General features: G+C 44.0%; 1 protein-coding gene and 1 long non-coding RNA gene across 7 annotated transcripts; one reads left to right on the top strand and one right to left on the bottom strand.

The window, feature by feature from the left end:
• The first annotated feature begins 207 nt into the window (after positions 1-207).
• LOC118476034 (uncharacterized) lies at positions 208-5298 on the top strand. The gene is made up of 7 exons (XR_004855286.1): positions 208-761; positions 1194-2437; positions 2730-4214; positions 4323-4494; positions 4582-4672; positions 4765-4859; positions 4932-5298. It is a non-coding gene; the product is annotated as an uncharacterized lncRNA (long non-coding RNA).
• A 5055-nt stretch (positions 5299-10353) lies between these two features.
• LOC118476033 (mitochondrial carnitine/acylcarnitine carrier-like protein) lies at positions 10354-14688 on the bottom strand. Of its 6 annotated transcripts, none has more exons than XM_035964059.1 (4): positions 14390-14662; positions 14040-14317; positions 13279-13677; positions 10354-11476 (listed from the first exon to the last, which is right to left on the bottom strand). In XM_035964059.1, exons 3-4 carry the CDS (start codon positions 13668-13670, stop codon positions 10978-10980), a joined length of 891 nt encoding a protein of 296 aa, XP_035819952.1. In that variant the 5' UTR covers positions 13671-13677; positions 14040-14317; positions 14390-14662; the 3' UTR covers positions 10354-10977. The 6 variants fall into 6 exon arrangements, with proteins under 6 accessions (XP_035819952.1, XP_035819953.1, XP_035819951.1 ...); XM_035964060.1 differs by having other exon boundaries at positions 14057-14317; XM_035964058.1 differs by lacking the exon at positions 14040-14317 and having other exon boundaries at positions 14390-14688.
• Positions 14689-21701: the final 7013 nt, after the last annotated feature.

The raw sequence follows: 21701 nt of genomic DNA, 5'->3' as shown, positions 1-21701 counted from the left end.
TATTTCTGATAAGATGTATTATAAAAAACATAGTAAATAGTGATTTCGGCTTAGTTTGATGATATATACGGTATAAATATAAAACTTATATATGCTACTTAATATAGATGTCAAAATGGACCCATATATGACCTAATCATTAATGTGTCATACAAGAGACCTAAATCATCATTTTGCTTTAATTTCTATCATTTACTTACGGCTGCAGGGATCCACCCTCGGTCTATATCCGAGGAAGTTACAGCGGATCACGTCTCCCATCACCAACCCTCTGGATCCTGATTATCCTCGTCGCCGCCCTCTTGGATCCCAGTCTCCTCCCACGCCCTGCACCCGCCCTCTCCAGCCAAGCCCTGCACCTGCCCTAGCCCCCACCATCAACGGCCACGGCACCGGCGGCATTGCAGGGGCTGAGGTAGGGGTCATTTTTGCTGTTGTTGCCGTGCGTGGCCGCCGCTGGGTGACCCTCCTGCGACGACGACGACAGAGACACGCAGTTGCTGCCCCACTGCTACAGGTCCTCGAGCTACCGGGGGAGGAAGGTGCGCCATACCTAGTCCGAGTCAGCGGCGACGCGGAAGACCAGGGACACAACATCGCAGCGCCAAGCGTCGCGCGGGAGGCCCATGCCGAGGTTTCGTGCAGATAAAAAGCCATATGCATTCTGATGCCTCTCGACTCCTGCTGCAGTCCGTGCCGAGGAGGTATAGCTCGTCGACAACGATGCTAATCGCCGCAAATATGAGATTTTGGCACCAGAGGTTCGGGCATACTCTATTTGTATCTACCCATTTTATTCTAGAGGCTCGGGACCTGAATTCTTGTGCACAGTTGAATGGTTTCATGGCGCCATCAGTTATCGCACTAGGAATACTATAATATGGGATAAACTGCATCAGTTCGATTCAGAAACTAGAATCACAACATCTAAATGGTCAAAGACAATACTAATTTCAGATAACAATGTTAAGTTTGGATAAGGAAAATCGGATCATGTTAAGTTTTCCAGAGACCCCAATGTGTTCTAGCTAACAGATAAATCACCCATTATTATGATTTGTGACCATTTGAAATGTTCTTTTAGAAAAAGGATTCCATTATTAGTGCCTAGAAAGTATTAGTCATATATAAATAATGTGTTGATGGATTTTGCTCCATGGACTACTACTGAAGCTTGAGCTCTCTGTTTTCAGCAGTTAAACCAGTTGTATCCCTCTGTGTTTTAAGTAAAACACAATATGTCACACATGACAATGTTATATATGTGGAGAACGAGTCCCTAAAGAGGACGTTGACATACACATTTTAGAAGGCACAAAGACATTCTATTGGAACATCTCTTGTGGAAGAAGATAAACTTGAGGTTGCAACTTCCCTTATTGAGAAGGCAAAGGCAAAGGGGGTTTCTCTTTTGCTTCCCAGTGATATTGTAGTAGCAAACAAGTTTGCAGCTGATATTGGGAGCAAGGTTAGCTTATTTTACACATACACACATCAGATTGGTACTTCGGAATTCTTTCTCTTTTTTGTGATAAATTGTGAAAGCTATTCAGTACTAATTTTACAGCTTACATGTGCAACAAGGTAGCAGCGATAGAAGATATTTTTGTGTGTAACCACTAACCATCATTTTGGAAGCAACCAACATCATAACCAAGATAACATTGTCTTAAACTTTCATTTTGGTTCCCCTTTGAAATGTGTTTCCCAGAAACACCATATGATCTCCAGACTAAACTCAAGAACAAAATACATTTGGAGAAATTAGCAATCTGTTATAATGAACACTGGAAACTGAAGCCAAAGTTTCTGTTAAAAGTGCACGAAAAAATGAAGCCAAAGGAAGGATTAGCATTGGGAACTTGTTGCTTCCTCTGCCCCTAGACATGTTTTCAATGCAAAGAAACACACACTTAAAATCAAATAATAGCAAATATAGCATTATAATGCATTAAATTTTCTAAGTATTTTTCCATGTATAATATAATGAGCCTATCAGTTGCAAAACATCTGTCCCAAAAACATGAAAAACCAACATAAACAGTCGGGTTGTATATTATTGAGTATAAGGTGCATTTTTTTGTAAAACCAAAGAATCTTAACCATGTGCAATATTATGCAGAGACGAGCTATTAAAACTGTAAATTGTCTTACAGTTGCAATCATGTCGTAACATTGTTCGTACATTGTCTCTTAACAGTAAGTGCTACATTTTGATGCTATGGGATATTCTTAACAGTAAGTGCTACATGTTGATGCTATGGAGTCTCATTATCAAACTCCTTGGCATCCCATCCAGCATCGTGAGGGCGGATGTACTTAATGTAGGCACCTACGCATTCAAGGCCATTCTGAAGTCTCACTTCAAACTGCTCCAAAAGGGATCCGGCTGTTGCAGCCGCGTAGCTGACTGCCTCTACTGCATGTGCTGCATCAGGTTAGTATAAGTGAATGTCTCCTTCATTGTCATAATTAAGTTGTATTTGGTTGTGATTATGCTGAAGAGAATTCTTTGGTACTAACATGGCATGCCTTGTGTTTGGCCATCCCTTGTTGCTTCGCGACGTATAGAAACAATACTGTCTACGACATGTTCTTATGTTTGCTTGCGCTTTAGCTTGTAGCTGATGCAAATTCTTGTTGTTCTAAAGTCAATGTTAAGGCCTAATAGTTTATTGATATTTAACCAGCACAGTGTATCGTTGGCTCATGGCAATGGCTGCTAACAGGTCTTTCGGTTGAGGTTGCTTGGCGACTACCATCATTCTACACGCATCACTTTTGTGGAATTCGTGATGGTCAGCTAAGCATACCTGTGACGAAACGCGCCGAGTCCAGGAGCGCGTCGACGCAGGGGCTCGGGAATGCGGTGTCGCCATCGCGGAACCCTAGCGAGATCGTCGGGAAGGTCCAAAGGCGAGCATGTTTTTGTGTAACCTTTCTCCCCTTCCCCCCTTTGTCGGCCGGCCCTTCAGCGGCAATAAGTGCCCACCGCCCACCAGGTATGCCCAACGGCCACCTTCCCTGCTGTTCGAAACCGAGCTGCCAAACCCTAATGAAAACCATTTGTATTCGGATCTGATCTAATTACACCTGTTATGCCTACTAACTGTCCATCCACTTGGCTTTGTTTGGTTGATATCTTTTTGTTCTTGCATAATGGATTAGTTCATGGATGGGGTCTCGATTTTGCTCTGTGGAAATGTGTGGTGGTACACACTTCACAACATAGTTACAGCATTGAAGAGAATCGTGACTACAATGAGTGGAACTGCACTATCACTATAGGTCTATAGCAGTAGAGTTATGAAGGAACTTTATCATTCACTGACTCATAATTGCTGCATGTTTTGTATAATGAATTTTTGGTTGATGGAGCTCGGGTTGTGGGTAATAGATGCATCCAGTCAGATCGTGTTCACTTGGGGAAGGGTACATGGATTTTGTGCTGAACACAAACTTACAAAGGCACATGTCTTAACTCTTAATACAAGTTTTGCTTAATGACTTCATGTGATTACCAATGTTTATAGCAAACTTTGGTGAATATTCACCTTTCGCATATCAATTCTTAGTTTCAACAGATTAGCATGTTTCATGGACATGGAATGGAGAAGATCTACCCCCTCCTGATACTAAAGCTATTAGGGATATCTGTGTACTGCCTGGTGGGCATGTTGTTATTGCATCACTAAGCAGTAAGTTCCCTTTTCAGGTCTATAAAGAAAGTGTGCAAGTTCTATTCTTCACTGTTTTTTTGCTACATTTACTGAAATATGACCTTTGTTCATATGATCTACTGGTAGTTCTTCGACCTTTCAATTTCACAAAACTTGCAACTATTTTTATGCTCTGCATCCTACCAAAAGTATACATTGTCTTTCTACTACTTAGACCTAGGTATGAGCAAGTCTGTTGCATTTCTATTCTTTCTACTACTTATACATGCACTGCATTATGTATTTAACTTTTAAGAAGATCAAGCAGGTGCTTGGTAATCAAAGCACCTTGCTCTTCCTTGTAACAAGGCAGCAAGGGCACAAGTTATATTCCAGACATTATCCGATGTTATAGTCAGGATGTACTACCCCATAGATGGTTGTTTTTCAGTATGCTGTTTGATTTCCAATGACTTCGCTAAACTTTTCTGTGCTTCAGTGGAGGTCGAACCATCATCTTCACTAAGACAAAGGATTCTGCATCATAGCTTTCTGGTTTGATTCCTGGATCCCATGCCTTGCATGGAGATGTAGCGCAAGCGCAGCGTGAAGTATGTGAATTCTTCTTCGATTTAATAACCTTGGCAATCATTTGATTTTCAGGTAATACTGGTGTTGCTGTCATGCTTTATGAGCCCAGATATAAGCACAGTGTCAGCAGACTAGAAAGGGAGTCTAGGGTTAAATTTGAGCATATCTCTGTGCCACAACCCACTGATGTAGCACAATCTGCTGGCAGTGAAGCTGCAGATGCCATTGCGAGTGTGTCAGATAGGTAAGATATTTCCATCATCATTTTGGGACAATCATGTTTCTTTTGTTTATTGGTTTGACATTAAGAATGTGGATGTGTGTCGTGCAGTGTTATTCCTATCTTCAGGCAGCAAGCAGAGCAGTTGCTAAGCTCTTACAGTCTGTCTGCAGCTGACTTGCTTGCCAAAGCACTTGCGAAGGTAGTTGTAAGTTGCTTTCACGTTCAGCTTTTCCAGGTTTTTGCTCTGCTCTAGATATTGGCAGTTGGAACTAACAGAAATATGTGTCTTAGGGTTACACAGACATAAAGAAAAGATCATTGTTATCTTCCTTGGAGGATTACAGTACACTACATCTTCAAACTGGCAGACCGATGTGGTCACCTGGGTAAGTGACTGGTAATTTGTGATTCTGGTTCATGAGTGTTCTGATTAAATGGAAATCCTTCTCTGCCTGTAGGTTTGCTATAACATTCTGGTGATCGTGTTTCTTTATCGTCGGGGTCATATTTGTTCCCATTGGTGTTATCTTCAGTTTGACGTCGGCAACGTGGTCATGGTGACCGGCGGGAGGAACACCGGGCGTGTAGGAGTGATCAAGAACTGGGAGAAGCACAAGAGCATCTTCGAGGTCATCGACGTGCTGCTTGGAGTTTTTTGCATGCTATGTCTAGTTTTCTCCTATTTGTTGTACAGGAAAACATAGAATGGAATTCAAATTTGGTGGTCGCAAAAGTGTGGTGACTTAAATTCATATAAAGTTAGGCTTAACATTAGTGCAAACAGTTGTATTTTAGTTTAAATTTAGAGTACACTTATGTATGCCTTGTTTGACAATGCTTATTTATGATATATTGAATGGTACTTATTTATAATATATTAATTATAATGTTGTTCAATATATGTGTATGTATATTTCTCTTTCAAATTATTATAACGTGATGTCTGAACAAATGATTATAAATTGAAGAATGTGCTGCCGTGTAAATCATTTTGTTTAAATCTTAATAAGACGGTCACCAAAATGTCTAATATCAGTCTCCTAAATAAGACGGTTTTTAAAACGTCTATTATTAGTCACCTAAATAAGATGGTTTTCCTATTGTAATCGTCTATTATTGTAGGATGTTCGAGACGGTTTGATAAATACTTTATGACTTTTAATGTTTGTATTCTCTATGGTTCTTTAGAAGCAGTGTCTTAAAAAACCTAATTCAAGACGGTTTATCGAACAAAATGACTTAAACAAATACCTTTTTCAGACGGTTTATCGGATAAAATGACTTAAACAAATACCTTTTTCAGACGGTTATAAATTAAAAATTGTCTTACATAATATCTTTTAAGACGGTTTATAACCATCTTAAATGTGGGACATCTTTTGCGACTCCATCAAAATTGGACACTTCATAAGCGTCTTAATAACTGAAAATTAACCGTCTCATATAGCATGATCTGTAGTAGTGTTTCTTACCATGAATTTTGCTCATGCCCTTCTTGGAAAGCTTGGTATTCTTTTGAAGGGGTTTTGTGCATGCTACGGTTGTCCCCTTCTCAAGCTTTTTCACCATATTATCACGGTTATCTTGAGAAGGTTGAGCATGACACTTTCCCTTCAAAAGAGTTAAGCTCCTTCTTAGCCTTCCAACTTCTTCCTTGAGCTCTTTATTTTCTTGTGTGATAGAAATATCACTAATTCCTGAAATTTCTAGCTCAATGGAAGATTGGCTTTCTTGAGAGCAACATTTGTTAGCACATGATAATATAGTTTCTACTTGAGTACATGTGCATATGTGAGGTTGGTATGATTTCAAATTAGTTAACACAACCTCATGAGCCATTTGTAACATGATATGTGAATCCATAAATTTATTATGAGAGCACACAAGCATATCATGTTTTTCTTGCAAAGCTAGATTTTCAATATTTAGCCTTTCTATCGTGTTCTTGAACATAACATTTTTATTTTCTAATTGAGCAATATATGATGAATGATTAACAACTTTAATTTGCTCAATTGAAATGTCTTCATACCTTTGGACCAAATCATCATGAGAGCACTTTAGCTTCTCATGCTCTTTGGTCAACTTCTCTAAGTCTTCGATTTTTCTGATGAGGAAGTCTTCTTGCTTATGAAGCATTTCTTTTTGTTCTTCCGCTCTTTTCATGAGTTTGATCAAGCTCATCCGATGTTTCTTGCTTAGCTGAGCGAAGAATTGTTGAAGATCATCCTCATCTTCACTATCACTTTCTTGCTCCTCCTCATCCTCACTTTCGCTTTCACTGTCACTCCCATTAGCGACAAAGCATATATGAGAAGTGGATTTGAAAGACAAACCTTGTGAAGAGGTGGATTCGTCGTTTGGTCTCCATCGATCATTTTCTTCTTCTTCAATCTTATTCTTCGCCTCATCTTCCTTCATTTTGAGGAACATCCTTTCGGCGATTATCATGGCAAGATCTATTGCCCTAGGATCAACATCTGCACCAAAAGATGAAGTCGAGGCTACCTCAACTTTTTCAAGCTTAGAAGCACTTTCGTTTCTTAGTACCCCCGACATGATCTTTTCCTCACGCGGTTAAGCGTTAGAACAAGAATTAGGCTCTGATACCAATTGAAAGTTGCATAGAGGGGGGTGAATAGGCAAGTGGAAACTTTTTCAACAAAAACTAGAAACGAACTGGGTAAAACCGGTTCAACCGGTGTCAAAACTGGTTCAACCGGTTTGCACGAGCTCAACTAAAGAATGAGATATAAAACTGAATTGATCTCGAAATCCACCCAATTAACTTTGTAAATGAGATGTTCTGGTTGATCCACAGGGTTCAAAGTAGTAGATCTGAGAAGGGCACTTCTCAAAATCCACGCACCAAAAAGATATAAACAAATCTTCCACGCAATGGTGAGAGAACGAAGAACACAAACAAACACAATGAGCAAGAACACAAGAGACACAAGATTTATCCTGAGGTTCGGTCACACCACCAAGGTGCCCTACTTCCTCGTTGAGGCGCCCATAAAGAGCCGGGTCTCTTCCAACCCTAATCCTCCCTTTGCTGACCACAAAGGTCAAGCCCACACAATAATCTTTGCTCAAACGAGCGGGTAATACAAACTTTCTTGTGGTCTTCCATAAGATTTGGAGACTCACAAGAGACACCTAGTCATCTAGGAGCTAGAAGCTCCAAGAGTAACGAATCCACAAAGAACTTGATGTAGTACCAAAGCTCGAATGAAGAAGAGCAAGAGAGATTTGGAGATGATGCACAAAAACCGCAGCTCTCAAACTCACTCAAAGATTTCTCCCCAAAGATTTGAAATGGGAGAGGCAAGAGATGTGTGAGTGGGAGTGCGAGGTGTTTCTCAGGTTAGAAATGGAGTTTTGTGTGTGCTCTACTGTGGGGGAGAGAGGTAGGAGTGAGTATATATAGGTGGGGCTCCAAAACTAGCCGTTTTTGACTTTTCTGCACAAAAACCGGTTGAACCAGTTTTCAAAAAGCTGCGCACAGCTTTTTGGCTGACACAGCAGACTGGCAGGAAAAAGTGAACAGTGCAAAACCGGTTGAACCGGTTTCCACCAGACAAAAACCGGTTGAGTGTCCGGTTGAGTGTCCGGCTGAACCAGTATTTGAATACCAGCTGAACCAGCCTGAAAACCAGCTGAACCAGTATTTTCCAGAGAGCAATTTTGGCCAAGACAGACTTAAAAAGGTTGTACTACATACTTTCACTAAGGATTAACAAGGGTAAAATGGAAGTTTTAGATCAAGGATTTTGAGCTTTAGTACCAACACCAACCTTCTTTTTGGATCCCCCTTGATAGTACGATGATTCCTATACTCAAGTTAAATAAAATATAATTAAGTAAACTCCTTGAGAAATTGGTGTCTCATGTGTGATTTCTGCATGGCGTTGCTTCATAAGGATCACAAACATCCTTGTCTCACCTTTTGAAGCAAACACAAAGCAAACCCTGTGACTTGTACCATTTCACCATATATGAGTTCAAATCATGGCTTCAAGTCACTTTACTGATGCATCAACATATTATAACTCTTCATAGCTGATTAGTTCATCGACTTAGTGCAAGTACTCTCTTCTTCACCTTAGCCATGGTACCTCGGTCCACAAGCCGTCGCTTGGCCTTCACCTTCGCTTAGTTCCTCGAAGCCCTTTCCTTGCTATCTTCACCCTATCAAGCCATTCTTGAGTCACATCATATTGAGCATCCATTGAGAGAATCATTTCTTCAATATTGTGAACTTTGCTTGAATGTCATCTAGATATAAATGCTAAGATCAATCAAGCTCTAGTTTGATTCTCATAGAAGCATATATGGACTAATAGTAATATGGTCAAGCCAATTCATGATTCCTCATATCGCATTCACTTTGGCTTGATCAATCCTCTTAATCACTTCAACCTCTATCATGATCATTTTTATGCATAGTGATTTCTCAGGTCTTGTCCATATATTCAAACCAATATAGAGACCATATTATATCCATTTGCATTGTCTCGCTGGTTATATAACCTTGTGTTAAACCTTTGTTCACTGATCATTATACACTATTCAAGTATGTTCATCATACTAAATTTCCTGTTCAACACTTAGCAAACTTGTTAGACCTTTAAATGTGTTGTTATCCAAATCACCAAAACTCACAAAAGGGATGAATGCACTTTCACCCTGAGCTTGTCCTTTTTGCCCGACGCGGGCTCGGGCGAGGTGGACACCGCTGTTCTGGGGTGATGGGACCTCGATCGGGACAGAGATTCTCCCGAGAACACGCCCTGCTCGAGAACACGCCCAGGCGAGGCGGAGTTTGGGGAGACCCCTGAGGGGGGACCTCGGGCGAGGCGTGGCTCTCGATCCTTCGACCTCGGGGAATGTACTTTGATGGTGTTCTTAGGGTTTAATCATGTTTTAGGGGTGTAATCTGGGTACCCCTAATTACCATACCCGACAGAGGCACAAATTTTTTTGGCAACAGGTTGCTGAGGGCAGTAAATGTGATCTGCATCCACCTGCTCTACTGTTTTTATACTAAGAAATGGACAAAGCGGCGCGAGTCGCCATGAAAGGTTCCCGCGCATCACCCTTAACTTTTCTTTGTCTATCTAACTTCCAGATCAATTGTTTTTATTGAATCGTTCTACCATTTCCCTAATGAGCTTCGGGAAGGTGTTTGTCGAACCTTCGGCATAAGGCCTCCAAATTCCACTTTTTGCGATCTAAGCTCGTTACGAAGAAACAAACTCAACCCGCAAGGGGCTACTGTTTGGTGCCTACCTTCGCCGAAGGTCCTCAAATAACTATTGTTTTGGAGTGAAAAAATGTGTTTCAGGTACATGTCTAACAACGAACGAAGCTAACCTTCGGTCGGGACACTACCAAGAAAAGCTGAAGCGACGTAAAGAAAAGCTTCAACCAAGTGTGCAAACGGCGAAGGAGCGAGCCGAAGCCGCTAGCTTCGACACGAGTGAGACTTCGGACGCAAAGATACCAAGTTCAAGACTTGAGCAACAAGAAAGAAAGAGAAAAGTCATCAACGTCCCTGTGTCATTTGTAAAACATGTGTGTAAACTTTATGGGCATGTTTGTAATTTTTCATGAAACTGTTTATCTTCCCTATAAATAGATGAACATTGCTCTGTATAAATCCACCTTTTCGAGAGCCATACTTTGAGTTGTTTAGCCTTCGAAGAACCTTCGTGCCACCTAGTGTTCAAGAGCTGAAAGTATGCTTGTAAACCTACTTGATTTAAAGAAAGATAACATAAAAATGTTAAGGCACACAAGATGACTATCATATTATACTATGCAATGTTGCTTCTCGTTAACACTTTGAAAAAGTGTTAAACCAAAGAACGAAGGTCCTAATATTTAACTTATATTGCCTTGATTTTTGATAATTGAAGTCAAGTAACAACAATAACAGTTTTAGAAAAAAGACTAAAATAAAAATCTGCTAGAAAGGCAGCCGAACATGCCATTACATACTGGCACTAATAAAAGGAGAACGGTATACTGATATATTTGTGTGTGTGAGAGAGAAAAAGAATAAAATTTAGGCCAAGAAGAAAAAGGAGGCAAGGCGAACGTGGGATTGTGGGGGCAAAAGGGAATGCCGAATGCGAGCTGACGAGGGCCACCCACCACCAGACGCCAACAAAACCATGGGCCACACAGCTCACCATCACAAGCACCACCAGTCGGACTCGCGCGCCATCGGATCACCGTCGGATGCCCACTCTAGTCCAGGCCAACCAACCATTACGACAAGGCCAGTATTACTTATCTGTCACCAACCACTCACTCTGTGGCTCCACATGAACAAACTTTTAGTAAGCTTTGCTTCATTAAAGAATCTCATCATTGAAGTGAAAAGTTTCTCTCTCTCTTTCCTCCCTAAAATTGTCTCGCATTGTTCGCGTTGCTCCAGCCGCGCAAGGAGAATGAATAAACTGCAAAGGGCCATGGCAAAGGCCAGCACCAATCAAATCAACCAAGCGCCGATCTCGTGATCTCGTAGGCCACGAATGTCGCGGCATTGGCTGGAACGCTGCGTGCCATGGCGGGTCCGAACCCCTTGTACAGGCCCTTCACCCCATCAGCCGCCACGATCTTCCTCAGCGCGTCGAGGGACCCGGAGTACTTGGGCTTCTTGTAATCGTCCACCTGGATCACGCTCTTCACCACGTCCGTCGGGTACACGGACAGCCAGAAGGCGGCGCCGGCGAGGCCGCCCGCCAGGACCTGGGAGCCCCTGCCGAGGCCCGACGTGTCCGGGCCGCCGGCCAGGTACTGCTTCGTGGCTTCGTACACGCCGAACATCAGTGCGTTGCCAGGGACCTCGCGTCCCATCGTCGGGACCAGGCCCTTGAAGAGACCTTTGGCGCCGGCGTCCCGGACAACATGCTTCGCCACGTCGATCGGACCTTTGGGAAGAGCCACACCAGAAGCGGTGGCTGCCTCGGCTAAGGAACTCTGGGCTTGCAACCTGTAAAGAAAGGAAGGGATATATTAGAAGCAGTATAGTGGAATGCACAATAGATGGCTACAAGTCCGTTTTACATTAGTACAGCTTATAGGAAATCCTTTGCGAACAGGAAAAAAACTGTTTTAATATTGGCACAAAATAAGTTTGCAGCAGCCATTTTTATGGCATTTGGTAAATAGCGCTACAAGTATTGCAGGAATTTTATGCTAGCAAGCTTACTCACATGGAGGACACTATAGCATTAAGGAGTGTTTGGTATTCTAGGGACTAATTTTTAGTCCCTCCATTTTAATACCTAAATTGTCAAATATGAAAACTAAAATAGAGTTTTAGTTTCCGTATTTAACAATTTAGTGACTAAAATGGAATAAAATTGAGGGACTAAAAATTAGTCCCTAGAAACCAAACACCCCCTTAATCTAGTGCAGTTTTAGTCATGACATGTTGCAAGTGACATGAACAGCGCAAGCACCTGGAATGCATGGCAAATAGTATCTTACATGTATGATTTCTAACATCTGCAGGAATGCACAGTCCATAAAGAACAAATATCAGGACTTAACCACACTGATTCCAGCTAGACACTCAAGTAAAGAGTAGAAATGAGAAAAATGCCTTAGCATGGTAACAGGTAGGATATGGAAAACAGTGCTGTTTTAAAAGATTTCTCAAAGAATGTAACATGCAAAACAGGTGATAGCATAACCCATGCATGTAATTCAGAGCATGACGATTTCTAGCACTGCATTTTCTGTAAAGATTTCAGGAGACAAATCGCACAAAATATGGCAGAGCAACTCCCTGAAGTATAATTTGAATCACCATGCATTTTACATGAGTCTGACTAGTGGGAACTTTATTTGCATACCCAAAAAAAAGAGCATAAATTATTTTAGTTTGTGTTCGCACTAGACACATGTTTTTTTTCATGGTTCAATCTTATGGCATTTGGATTAGCGTATTACTGACAGCAGATGTTTATGCTAAATTGCTAACGCAAAGAACCACAATATGATGTAAGTGAGCTAAATTAAGGAACACTGAAATGCATAGCAATTTAGTACCATACAGCGCACAATGTGTAGCATATGAAGGAAAGCGCATTTTACATAGGACAAATATCATCATGTATTCGACATGAATTTGTTTTGCAGGAACTTACATTTCTGAGCTGAATAGATAAGCAATGTAAGGATATGATTGAGTATATTTGTTCAGGATCACAAAAATACAAAGGATATGATTCAGTTGTTCGGTCTTAAGCAACATGGGAAATTCTTTATAGGCTTGCTTAAATGGAGGATATTGTAGCAAAAATCTAATGGGCCTGTTTGGTTCAGCTTTTTTCTGATCAGCTTTTCTGAAAATCCGGTTGTGGAGAGAATCTGGCTGTGAGAAAAATCTGAGTATCGTGGGATTACGTGCGGAGGAAGATGAAGTGGTTCAAATGTTTCAGGATCTAGAAAGCGATGAATTCCTACTATCGCGACGACTCAACCGATTTTGTATTCATGTTGATTTTAGACGTTTTTACCAAAATGATTCTTATAGAAGCGGGCTGAAAAGCTGTGGTGTTTGGCAGTCCGCAGCAGCTTTTGGTGGCCAGAAGCTGAAAAAATCCCAAACAAACGGGGCCAATATCTGATTATGCAAGTAAGACAATTCAGTATCTGACATGCATGATGACTAACATCTCTTCACCACATGGGTTCCAAGTTAGCATGTAAAAGGCCACCTAATTAATATCCAAAATTCAAGTGGAAAAAATGTAATGATGAAAAATTGGCCCGACTCTCACTGACCTGCACTTGATCAGTTCTGTTGGACAAGCCAAGAAGGAGACTGCGATTCCAGCACCGGCGCCCGCAACAACCTGCTGCTTCACTGTCAGCGGCACACCAGGCTCTGACCTGAGAAACGCCTCCATCTGCCCCCTGACACTGAACAAGACAGCGTTGAAGGCCGCTACGGTGGCCAGAGGTGCCCCCATCCCCTTGTATAGGCCCCTCGGACCTTCAGCCGCGACCGTCTGCTTCACAGCATCGATGGCGCCGGCGTACTTGGGGAGCTGTCCGGGAGCAGGGGTGGGCTGGCTCTGGAGCTTGACCTTGATGGTGTCGAACGGGTGCCCGACGATGAGGTTGGCAGCCCCTCCCACGGTCCCAGCCGTCAAGTCCTTCGCAACGTCCCCCATCTGTTAACTGCAACGAAATACAGTTCGATTTGCAATGAACTATGAGAAAACTACAAGCGACTTACTTTTCTCGATGCAAGTAAAGGTTCACAGCAAATTTTGTATCAAACACCGGGTTGTCTGGTCTGGATGAAAATTTAGAATGAGCCAGAAAAGCAAAGTACCAACAACCAATTTGACGGGGAAGGGGGACAGGGAAGAGGGGGGGGGGGGGGGGGGGGGGGGGGGGTGGGGGGGGGGGGGGGGGGGGGGGCCTGCTTCCGCCAATGGTACTACTGGTTATTTTGCAATAAGACAGGTAAGCTGCGCAAAGCTATCAGAAATGCACAGTATGGCAGTCGTCAATGGACATGTCAAAGAGAACCACACCGTGGTTTGCAACATACAGAACCCTTGACGGAGAAGGTGAAGAAGCGCTGTGAACCATCAGAATCCCCATGATCCAATCGCGCACATGACATGGTGCCATCAGGGCTGAAGACACCACCCGCTGTCTCTAGAGGGAAGGCAAAGCCACGGAGTCGAAAACCTCACCAAAGAGGCACAGACGCCAGCCATATTAGAGGCACACGGCGCCGTGAAATGAATCGCAGGCCAGATATGACGCACGAGCGCGCGCAGAGCGGGGAACGGTACGAGAGGGAGACCTAACAAAGCAACCCGATGACGATGAGCAATGCAGCGAGACGAGGAGGGCAGCCGCGGAGGGGGCGGCTCACCTTGGGGTTGGGGCTGGGGTCCGGGTGGAGGTGGTCTTGGAGGCGGGCGCCGCCGCCGCCGCTGCCTGGGACTCTGGCTCGATTCGAATCGGGTCGCGAGTGGTCGGTGCTGATTGATCGATCTGTCGACTGCAAAGGCCCGAACCGTTCGAGAGGGGAGTTGGTCGCTCGCGGGCGTGGGGTGGCTGGGTGGGTGGGTGGAGTGCCGGAGCGGAACTGGACAACTGGTTGGTTCACGGTCACGGGGGCTGTTCCGCGGGCGGCGGGTTGCCGGGTGGGTGGGCGAGCCGGAGTATATAGGGTAGGCTGCCATGGTCAGCTACTGACCTACTGCTACGACAGTCTAGAGGCACTTCACCTTCAACTACCAGCGATGCAACCAATCCAACACGTTTCGTAAACGTTTGGAATGGCACGGACCTCTGATCCGGGGGTTGGTGGGTGGATCGGTGGATGGATGCGGACAGGAACATGGCCTACGTTCATATCCTCTGTGCCCTCATGTCTCAGCTCACGAAACTCGAACCTATATATTATATTTTATTTCTAAGCACTAGATACATCTAAGAAACATCTTCATACGATCAATGTATTTAAGTACATATAACTAAGAAACCTCTTCGTACGACTTAATATATCTAAATCTTATATCTTATTCACTAGAATCTCTCAAGATACCACTCATTTATATGATTTGTATGTGTAGAATCATATCAAACTTAGAGAAACGTGTTAGAGACAGTTCCTTCACTAAGATGTCGTCTCTTAGGTTTTTTTGCACTTACTCCCTTGACATCACTTAAGATACGGGGTATTTACTTACGTTGGTTGTACATGCCCTCAAACAAACTCTTGCTTCTTGTATTGTGACGGAGCTAGAGATGGCAATGGGTACCCGAAACCCGAAACCCGATGGGTTTTTACCCCATTAGGGTACGGGTTTGGGTCAATTTTCATACCCATGGGTTTGTAAATGGGCATAAATCTGTACCCAGCGGGTTTATGGGTACGGGTTTGTTCCTATAGTACCCAAACCCGTGAACCCGTGGGTTTTTTAAACCCGACCAAACCTAGTGCATATTGTCATTTTATTTTATAAACGAACAACAAACTTGTTATTCCTTATTTACTTCATAATTTTTATCAATTGGTGAATGTATCAGTAGTCGGTGAGAGTGTTGCTTGCTTGATATTATAGTTTTTACTAGCGTTATATATGTGGTGGATGGATAACTTAGTGCAAGGTCACTTAATTATACAACTTATTATTTGTATTTCATTCTCTCTACTAATAATTTTTATACCAAATCATGAACTCGTTGTTCATTACATAGATTTTGGATCATGATATCATTAATCATTACGATACTTATTGATTATGAGAAGAACAAGTATATTGGAGATGAAACCCGCGGGTAACCCATGGGTACCCGTTAACCCGATGGGTACGGGTTTGGGCAAAATCTCAAACCCGTCATGGGTACGGGTTTTTTAATGGGCATAGATATTTTTCACGGGTACGGGTTTGGGACGGCAAAACCCAGCGGGTTTGTACCCGTTGCCATCTCTAGACGGAGCGCTGCCGCACACAACTAGATATGGCAATGGCCCCAATCCCAAATTTCCGTGGGGAATTCCTCCATTAGGAGACAACGATGGAAAAGTTTCTTCCCCATAGGGATGTAACTGCAAAAATTCTTCCCCCGACGGGTAAACGGGGATTGGACAGGGAAGCATCCTCATCCCTGTTCCCCGCGGGGACCCGTTAAACCTACACGTGATAATGTTTTCGTGTACTAGTTAATGATAAAAAATAAATAATTACCTTATTAAGAGATCAATCATTGTACAAATGTGTTTATTTTGATGAACAAATAATGATTTATTACACGTAACAATATGTATACGTGTGTTGACGCCTTTTTGGAGCGCCAAACACTCAACAAGAACCGTGACGGTGCCCTCTGGTCAGGCGCGGACGGACCGCAGCCTTGGGTCGGACGGTCCGCGACCTGGGCGCAGGAGCGGTGTCTTCCCTGCGTCACACCGGACGGTCCGCAGATCTGGGCCGGACGGTCCGCGACCTGGCGACAGGGTCGTCTTCCTCCTCCTTGCTGGAATCTAGATCTCGTCCCCTGGGGGGAAAGATCTTAAGGTGCTCTGGGTCGACAGGTCACCCGGGGCGTCCCCAGACGACGTGGAGTCGCCTAGGAATTAAGAGATCAAATCGAGGAAGAAGTCTTGGATGGACAACTAGATCTTGCCCCCCGGGAGGGGTGAGATCCTAGGGTCGTCTTGGGATCGGCAGGCCACCCAAGACGGATCTAGACGACGTAGAGTCGAATAGGGGTGGATGTGGATATGTGGAAGACTACAACTAGAACTATGCTACATCTACTCCTAGGGCAGGAAAAGTAAATAAGGTAATTGGTTCGATTGGAATGTGTTCGGGGGTTCTCAATCGGCCGTACCCCTTTATATTTATAGGGGAGGAGGTCTGGACCTTTTCCTAAGAGATAGCCAACAAACTCCCACGTGATTAGATGGATAACCACGCACGAGATAAGGATAAACATCCGAGTTAATCTAATCCTGGGACACACGGACCGTCCGGGCCCATGGGCCGGACCGTCCGCTCATTTTGGTGTCCAACATATGCCCCCCTGCCTTTTGGTGGAGCTTGGCGAACCAAAAGCATCAGCGAAAACTTCGGAAACAATTGACCTCATGAGGTTTTGTTCCCGAAGTAAGGACTCAGATCGATGCAAGTCATCGGCTCTTGCGATCAGATAATATAAATACTTGATGGGACTTTAATGCACAGAGGCCGTTTCAGATCGCATCCTCTTCGGCCATGTCTACCTGATCAACCTGTCAATAGGCAAAAACTTGTGGTGCCCCCCAGCCCAAATAAGCAAACGGATTGGGCCAGTAATACGAATTCATCGCCGTACCACCTCACACATGAGCAGGACAACACATCGGCGATGGATAGAACGGGACGCACCATGCTATCCCTGGAGGAGGATGACAAGGCGATCTTGGTTGTGCTACCCTTTGGGTCTGTTTAGTCGGCTTTTGCTTTCGCACAGGTCGCCCTTTTGACTTCGTTTGTTTTATTGGCTGGTTGTGTGGAACGGCCTTCTTCATATATTTGGCAAGCAACTGACCAAAAGTAGGGCCGACTCTACTGAGTCGTCCAGACGTCTTAGTAGTGTTTTGTTTCCTAACACTTGTGTTGGAACGTTGTGGTCCGATGGTCTGAGGTTGCTGCTTCTGACCATCTGCGGACCGTCCGGCCATCATAGCCGGACTGTCCGCGCCTGTCTCGGACTGTTCGACCTTAGTACCCGGATCGTCCGGCGTACGCAGGACATGTGAACGTGATCGGGTGTCCGATCGTGCTTGCCCCTGGTGCCTCCGGTCTTTCTTTTGTCCGGAGCCTTCAGAGTAACCATTCTGCATGACATATTTGGTGTGCGAGGATCACCAATGGCGATATTTTTATTTTTACTTTTATCGGCCGCACAAGGCCAAATTATGGCCTTTTTGCTCGTTGGCTCTAATGTGGTGACAGGAACAGGTGGCCTGTCAATTTTCACCTCTTTTTGAAACCTCAACCGGCCTTCGTTTATAGCCGATTGTATTTGCCGACGGAAGACGGCACAATCATTGGTGTTATGGAGAAAGGAGCCATGCCATTTGCAATAAACACGCCCTTTTAATTGTTCAACTAGAGGAATTACATGTGACAATTTAATATTACCATGTTTAAGCAACTCATCAAATATTTTATCACATTTAGTAATATTAAATGTGAACTTAACCTTTTCCTTTTGTGTCGAGTGCGGGTAAGAGCGAACAAAAGGTTTGGCCTTAGTGGGCCAAACAAGCTCAGGGACCTGTGACTTTTTTAGTTCTTGGGGCTTGGGTGGCCGATTATATTTATGTCGGCCTTCCGCACTAGGCGCATCGCAGGTGACTTCTGGTGCTCCGGACGGTCCGACCTGCACAGTCGGACAGTCTGCGGGTGGATCGGACGGTCCGGTACTATCCTCGGACTGTCCGGTCACGTCAGGCAACACCTGTGACCCTTGTGGTGGGCTCTGTGTAACTCCGGATTGTCCGGCGTAGGGTGTCGGACGGTCTGACGGAGGGCCGGACGGTCCGCTATTGTGTGCGGACGGTCCGGCCACGCTCAGAGTTGACTCACCATTTAGCGAAGATGGTGGTGACGGTCGTCCTGGATATGAGTCCATCGGCATACCAGAGTATGGCTGGGGAAACCCATTTGTTGCCGATGTGTTTGGCGCAATTATTTTGGCGCCTAATTTATGTGATAAAAAACTAGGCATGTGAGTTTTTCCTAATGCATGCGCCATCCTTTCTATATCCTCTGTGATACTTTTAATCCGATTATCAAAAGAAATTTCAATAGATGGAATATCATCGACTGACCTGGCATCACCTATTGTGGGGGCTGTTGCAGCACGGATGACATGTAATTGGCGTCTATTTCCCTTTCTTGGACGGTCTTCTGGTGGCAATCCACCCTGAAGTGCGAGAGGAACCATTTATCCGCCACCTTGAGTACCTGATCTTTTTGTCGTTGGACCTCTTCGTCTATTTTCTTCATGTCATCTTTTAATCTTTTATGCTCAGCGGCCGATAAATTAGTCAGCCTTGTGCTGCTGTTTGGAGAAGCCCTGTTGAGATCTTTAGAATCGGCCATATAAGCCTGATTTTGTAGATCTTCAACCTCGTCCCCAGCGGAGTCGCCAAAAAGTATGTTGACGCCTTTTGGAGCGCCAAACACTCAACAAGAACCGTGACGGTGCCCTCTGGTCAGGCGCGGACGGTCCGCAGCCTTGGGCCGGACGGTCCGCGACCTGGGCGCAGGAGCGGTGTCTTCCCTGCGTCACACCGGACGGTCCGCGACCTGGCGACAGGGTCATCTTCCTCCTCCTTGCTGGAATCTAGATCTCGTCCCCTGGGGGGAAAGATCTTAAGGTGCTCCGGGTCGACAGGTCACCCGGGGCGTCCCCAGACGACATGGAGTCGCCTAGGAATTAAGAGATCAAATCGAGGAAGAAGTCTTGGATGGACAACTAGATCTTGCCCCCCGGGAGGGGTGAGATCCTAGGGTCGTCTTGGGATCGGCAGGCCACCCAAGACGGATCTAGACGACGTAGAGTCGAATAGGGGTGGATGTGGATATGTGGAAGACTACAACTAGAACTATGCTACATCTACTCTTAGGGCAGGAAAAGTAAATAAGGTAATTGGTTCGATTGGAATGTGTTCGGGGGTTCTTAATCGGTCGTACCCCTTTATATTTATAGGGGAGGAGGTCTGGACCTTTTTCTAAGAGATAGCCAATAAACTCTCACATGATTTGATGGATAACCACGCACGAGATAAGGATAAACACCCGAGTTAATCTAATATCGGGACACGCGGACCGTCCGGGCCCATGGGCCGGACCGTCCGCTCATTTTGGTGTCCAACAACGTGAAAATGTTTTACATTAATGATAAACGGTGTATGTCTTAATTGTAATTTAAACAGGGACATAGATCCTTATTGGAGATTTATCCCCGTAGGGAATGGTGATGAGAAAAAATATTCACGCAAATGTTCATGGTGATGAGAAGAAATATCCCCGTACGGTCACATCGCCGCCGGTGGTGGCGGCCGCAGCAGCAGGACTTGCAATGACATCACCGCGCAGATGATTTGGACACGCGATCAGATCGCACATGGAGAAACCGGCAAAGGCAGCATGGAGAATCAGTGCCCGATTTGGTTGACCGGCCAACTCCCCACGGCATTTGCCCAGTTGAGCAGGAGGACAAGCCACCGCACCAAGATCATCATTAATCCATTTACGACGTCCATATGTTACAACGACAACTATAGTTTTAGATAATTTGAATTTAAATGTGCCATGCTACTATAAAAAAAAACAAGGTGCTTTGGAAATGTGAACTATGCGAATCCGACGTTTGGATGATATTTGTCAAAAGGAAAAAGCAAGAGAGCAGAGCAGTTGTCCACTCGTTCTTATCTTCATCTTATCCACACCATAAGCCAACGAGCCACCACAGTAAGCGCGGACCAGCCCTCCCCCTTTCTGCCCTTGCACTGCCTCTAGGCGGTCATGCAAACTGCAGACGCGGACGACCTTGTTTTCGCTACAGTAAAAATATGTTAATCATAGGTTAATTAGATTTAACATATTCGTCTTGACAAGTAGCCACGGCTTATATAATTAGTTAACTCGTATTTAGTGCTTCTAATGTACCCAAAAATTAGATTACACCTTAGTCCAAAAGATCTAAACACGCCACCGTCGATATTGTCATCCGTTCCCTAAATAATGGATCGCGTTTGATGTGCCTTGAGCTTGCCTTTCTGATTTACTTCACCGCTAAGATATCTCCGGCCACATATAGGTTCGACCTAATATTCAGTTGTAAAGAGTGGCAATACGCCAGCAACCGCAAAAAAAACCACCAGAAACATTGAATTCCATATCACATCAGCTTTAGTTTACGAAAGCATCAGCTAGAACCTAATGGTGACGCACACTTCAGATTCATGGCAAATCAGAAAGCAGACGGTGCACACCAAGTCAGTCACCACCACAACCGCAAGTCCGCAATACAGCCACCAAACGCAATGCAATAAGAGAGAGACTGAGAGAGAGGGAAGCAGTGAGCACACGAAAGGGCATTCCACGTGATATTGAAATGATTGAGCTAAACTATAGCCCTAAAGAACTGCGTGAGCAAATGTAGACCCACATGCGCGGTGGAGCAGGAGTTACAAAATCTGCGGGAGGAATAGACAGAGGTTCAAAAGATATTTTTTTCTACCCTTTCTCCCCAAAACGAATAAAATAGTCAGTGAAGCATGTTAAGCTAAAATATACTCTCCGTCCCAAAAAAAATATAATTTGTTTTAGATATTTATTAAATTCACACAATTTAAGATATGTTATATATATATATATATATAAATTTGTTTTCATCCATTTAAATATAAACATATAAATAAAGATCTAAAACGACTACTGTTTTTGAACGAAGTAAGTACGCGCTTTGATGATATTGTCGGACATTTCCGTGGTTGGCCATATAAATTGACTGAAATTAGATGTTCTACAGCAGAATTTACATAATTCAAATATTCAGCATTGCAAACAATGTCAAAATGCTACATTGAAGTTCACTGGTACAAAGGGTTCGCAGAGACGATCAGAAAAGATAGATTAGTTCATGGACGAGTAACATGTGCTAGGTATGTGTAA

The sequence above is a fragment of the Zea mays genome, chromosome 1 (assembly GCF_902167145.1).
Source record: "Zea mays cultivar B73 chromosome 1, Zm-B73-REFERENCE-NAM-5.0, whole genome shotgun sequence".
NCBI lineage: Eukaryota > Viridiplantae > Streptophyta > Magnoliopsida > Poales > Poaceae > Zea > Zea mays.
This window is presented reverse-complemented; position numbering and strand designations above follow the sequence as displayed.